The following is a 5,240-nucleotide window of genomic DNA, read 5'->3' as shown; positions in this document are numbered from 1 at the left end:
TCATCCAATCACATCATTTTTCATCTCATCCAATCACATCATTTTTTATCTTGAGCATCACTTCTTTCCTCAATTATCCTCATCAGATCTCATCCACTCCCATTTACCCATATCCACATCTCATCACATCACATTCATTCACATCTCATCCATTCAGACCACATCACATTCACTCACATCACATCTCATTTAGACCACATCACATTCACTCACATCACATCTTATTCAAACCACATCACATTCATTCACATTTATCCCAATTCACATGACATCACATCCCATACCATTCATTCTCATCCCGATTCACATGCCATCACATTCATTCACATGACATCACATCCCATACCATTCATTCTCATCCCGATTCACATGCCATCACATTCATTCACATCCCTTATCATTCATTCAAATCCCGATTCACAGACTATCACATTCATTCACATCCCTTATCATTCATTCACATCCTGACTCACATGCCATTACATTCATTCACATCCCATATCATTCATTCACATCCCTTATCATTCATATCTATCCAATTTACATCACATCTCATTGCCTCTATTCTCGTTCATATTCATCACATTCACATCCACATATATTCTTCCACATACATCCACATCCATACTTATCACATACGCATCCACATATATTCTTCCACATACATCCACATCCATACTTATCACATACACATCCACATCTATCCTTTCACCTACATCTACATCCATCCTTTCACATACATACATCCACATCCATTCTTTCACATACATCCACTTCCATTCTTCACATACATCCACATCCATCCTTTCACATACATCCATATCCATCCTATATCCTTCATTTACATCCTGATTCACATGACATCTTATCACTTCTATTCACATCACATATCCATCCATTCATTCACATTTATCTGATTTACATCACATCTATCCATCCATTCATTCACATTTATCTAATTCACATCACATCTATCCATCCTTTCTTTCTTTTATAAAAATCAACTTCAGTGGGAATAACACTTTTATAAAAATCCTTTTATACATCTATTTATGCATAAATTCAATTCAAAGAAAAATAATACTTTCGAAATAAAAATAAATCCTTTATGCATCTTTCTATGCATAAAATAAAATTTAATGAGAACGACTCTTTTGAAATAAAAATAAATTCCTTTATGCATCTTTCTATGCATAAAATCAAAATTAATGGCTTTTGCAGGGCCCCCCCCTACCTCGCTCGCTCACATGCCATGAGAGAGCAGCGCCGAGGATAACGTAGAGGGGAGGAGACGCAGGGCAATATTGGGCTGCTGCGAAGGTGTCCAATTCACTCTAGGTATATCGCACGGTTCTAGATCTAACAAGTCCAGCATCAGATCAGATGGATCGCCGGGGAAGATGCAGGGCAGCATTGCCCGGCCTAATTATGGCCTTGGCATTTGCAACTTGGGCCAGGCAAGAAGGGGTCTCTGCCTACCAGAACTTCACAGTGGGCGGCGACCAAGGCTGGACGTATCCCACAGCTAACGTGGTGGACTATCAAAAGTGGGCAAAGGGCAAGAACTTCACGCTGGGCGATTTTCTCCTGTTCAACTACCCGCAGGAGGAGCACGACGTGGTGGTGACGTACAACGAGACAGTGTACAAGACGTGTGATTACGAGACCACCAGCGACAACGACTACGAGGTGTGGGGGGAGGCGGGCAACAGCACCTACTCCGCCATCCCCCTGGTGCGCACCGGTATGACCTACTTCTTCTGCGGCGCCTACAGCGGCGAACACTGTAAGGGCGGCATGAAGTTCTCTATCAACGTCACGCACGGGGAGGGCCTCCCCCCTAGCCTTATGATCCCGCCCCCGGCCCCTGTCGACAGCAGCGATGGCGGTGGAGGCGGTGGCGGTGGTGGCGGCGACGGCGACGGAGGCGGAGGAGGAGGCGTCGGTGGCGGAGATGGCGGCTCTTCCTCCGACACCCCAACGGCGGGCGATTCCAATTTCGCAACCCATGCATTGGCCCTGGCCCCCATGAGCTTCATTCTGGTTCTGGTGGCTACAGCAGCCGCCTTGATGTGAGTATGATTGTCTTGGAGTCGAGACATTTTGGATTCAATTGAGATTTCGGGTGCACATTGTCCGTTTGGAATTCAGCCATTTAGGCTACAATGTTTTGGCCTGAACTATTAATTTGTATTTCATTAAGTGTGCGTTAAGGTATTAGTTTTTATTTGGAAAAAAAAATCAAAATTAATGAGAATAACTCTTTTGAAATAAAAATAAATTTTTTTATGCATCTTTCTATGCATAAAATCAAAATTAATGAGAATAACACTTTTAGAATAAAAATAAATTCTTTATGCATCTTTCTATGCATAAAATCAATTTTGATGAAAGTAATACTTTTATAATTTAAAAAAAAATCTTTTATGCATCACTTTATGCATAAAAATCAATATTGGTGAAAGTAACACTTTTATAATAAAATTTTTTTTTATGCATAAAAATCAATATTGGTGAAAGTAACACTTTTATAATAAAAAAATTCTTTTATGCATCACTTTATGCATAAAAATCAATATTGGTGAAAGTAACACTTTTATAATTATAATATGTTTAATATGCATCTTTCTATGCATAGAAATTAATTCTAATGAAAATAATACTTTTATAATAAAAATATTTCCAATATGCATCTTTCTATGCATAGAAATTTATTCTAATGAAAATAACGCTTTTATAATAAAAATATTTCTAATATGCATCTTTCTATGCATAGAAATTAATTCTAATGAAAATAACTCTTTTAATAAAAATATTTCCAATATGCATCTTTCTATGTATAGAATGAAAATAACACTTTTAGAATACACAAACGGAGGTGATTACTCTTTTTGAATAACATAAAGATAAACTTATTTCCATAAAATTTAAGAAAATTTTGCCATAACGTCCTTTGTATGGCTGACCATTTCTCAATTTTTATATTCTAAATCTACTTAGAATTTACCCCCAAGATGAATTTAGCACTCTAATATAATCAATTCCCATTTTCTTAAGAGAAAACAATACGAAAAGTTTAACTCTATTTATTTGATTACACATCTTGGATAAATAAGGGCTGAATTCAATGAGGAGAAGGGAGAAGCCTTTCCATCAAGGTATAACATCCAATTTCAATTTAAAAAGAAGCAAGAAATCATAAAACCATAGAATAGAATTGGAAAAAAGTAGAACATCTAACTTACATGGAGTTTTGTGAGCTATCCTTTGGCTTGAGGAATTCAGGGTTCTACTCTTGCTTGGATCAAGAGTGGCCACCAATTCTTTATAGAGGAAATAGTCAAAAACAAGTGAATTATTAATAAATTCAATGTTTTTAGCTCTGGGGTGGAGTAGTGTAACACTGCATAAAACACTATTAAGCTTTTACAAAGGGGGAGGCTTCTATTTATAGGAAAAAGTGAGCCTCTAACCAAGCAAACTGATTCTAGAATTTTCCAGATCAGTTTGGTCACTTTTTTGACCATTTTTAGGTCAGTTTAGCTTACTTTTTGGTTCTAGTTGAAACAGGAGAGAGGAGAGATGAAAATATATCATTATTTATGAGTTTAAAACTCATCCACACATGTGAAATAGGCGCCTCCTTCATGAGGGGAATTCCCCCACACTGAGGTGTCAAAAATACATCATTTCCTCTAAATATCTCTTCTTTTTTAACTAATAACCTTGTCCTTAGTCAACTCTTCATCTTATGTGAGTATTTACTCATTTTTGGGGGGATTTTCTTTATTTCTTCAATTTATCTCCTCCCTACATTTGGATTAATCTAATTGGCCCCTCAGAACCTTAATCTAAAATTTTCAAAAAATCTGGATCCTTAAGCTAGGACCTTTTAAACAGATTATAATTTATTTCTAATGCACCTTCTGAAATCCTTTTTGAACTTCTGTTTTGAGAGAATTTATTTTAATAAAAAGAGATATTTTTTCATCCAAAAATATCTAAAAATTGAATAATCTCTCTCTAGAATATTTTCTCTCTCTAAGCCAAAATCGGTAGAAACGAGATTTGTTAATATTTTGACAAGGAAAATGATTATATGGGGAGAGATTGGACATCTTGAGGGACTGGGGGAGGAATCTTACATCCTACCCCACTTAAAAAATGTGAGATGTCCTCATCTCGCAGATGGAGTATGATCTCTTTTATCATCTTCTTCTTCTTCAATTACTTCCAGTGTTACTACCTTGGAAGTGGATGGCCGATTTGGGAACAACTCTCTTTGACTTCCCCTATTCTACAGAGGTCTTGCATTACTTTGGTTTGAAATTGTGGGTTAGATAGAGGGTCTACCTCTAGGATTTTCCTGATTTTGAAATCTGATTGCTCTGATACCAGCTGTGAGATTCCTGATTTTCCTGCCCTGAAAACCTTGATCCAAAAGGAGTTGGACAATCCATACTATGATGTCCAAATCCTTGACAGTTATAGCATTTCACTTCCTTGTTCAAGGGCGAAACTTTTGTAGTTGAATTCCAGGGGATTGAGTTTTGAAAAAAGGACATTTCTTCCATTCTGGAACTTCCCATATTCTAAAAGTGTTATTCTAAAAGTGTCACTTTCATCAAAATTGATTTTTATGCATAAATAGATGCATAAAAGAATTTTTTTACTATAAAAGTGTTATTTTTATCAAAATTAATTTTTATGCATAAATAGATGCATAAAAGATTTTTTTTAATTATAAAAGTGTTACTTTCATCAAAATTGATTTTTATGCATAAATAGATGCATAAAATAATTTTTTTAATTGTAAAAGTGTTACTTTCATCAAAATTGATTTTTATGCATAAAAGAATTTTTTTATTATAAAAGTGTTACTTTCATCAAAATTGATTTTTATGCATAAAAGAATTTTTTTATTATAAAAGTGTTACTTTCATCAAAATTGACTTTTATGCATAAATAGATGCATAAAAGGATTTTCTTTTATATAAAAGTGTTATTTCCATAGAAGTTGGATTTTATGCCTAAATAGATGCATACAGAATTTTTATATCAAAATAAGGGTTTTCTTTAATCCTATGTTTAAATCCCATGAATATTGATAAATGAATAAGTAAATACTTTGTGAGAGAAAATTCTACCGTTTCATATTCTCTAGGATGGTAATGAGAAAATTCAGAAAAACTATCGAACTCAGAATTTTAGATAAATGATTAATTTATTCCTCATAAGAA

General features: G+C 35.0%; 1 protein-coding gene across 1 annotated transcript; it reads left to right on the top strand.

Annotated features, from left to right (window-relative positions):
* The first annotated feature begins 1,233 nt into the window (after positions 1–1,233).
* Positions 1,234–2,150, top strand: LOC147606379 (early nodulin-like protein 18). The gene has a single exon (XM_086791803.1). It carries the CDS (start codon positions 1,384–1,386, stop codon positions 2,074–2,076), a length of 693 nt encoding a protein of 230 aa, XP_086647929.1. The 5' UTR covers positions 1,234–1,383; the 3' UTR covers positions 2,077–2,150.
* The last annotated feature ends 3,090 nt before the right edge of the window (positions 2,151–5,240 follow it).

Source organism: Cibotium barometz, chromosome 57 (assembly GCF_041138505.1).
Source record: "Cibotium barometz isolate CiBa-2024 chromosome 57, ASM4113850v1, whole genome shotgun sequence".
NCBI classification, from domain to species: Eukaryota; Viridiplantae; Streptophyta; class Polypodiopsida; order Cyatheales; family Cibotiaceae; genus Cibotium; species Cibotium barometz.
Note: the sequence above shows the minus strand (reverse complement) of the source record. Positions and strands in the feature narration are given on the sequence as shown.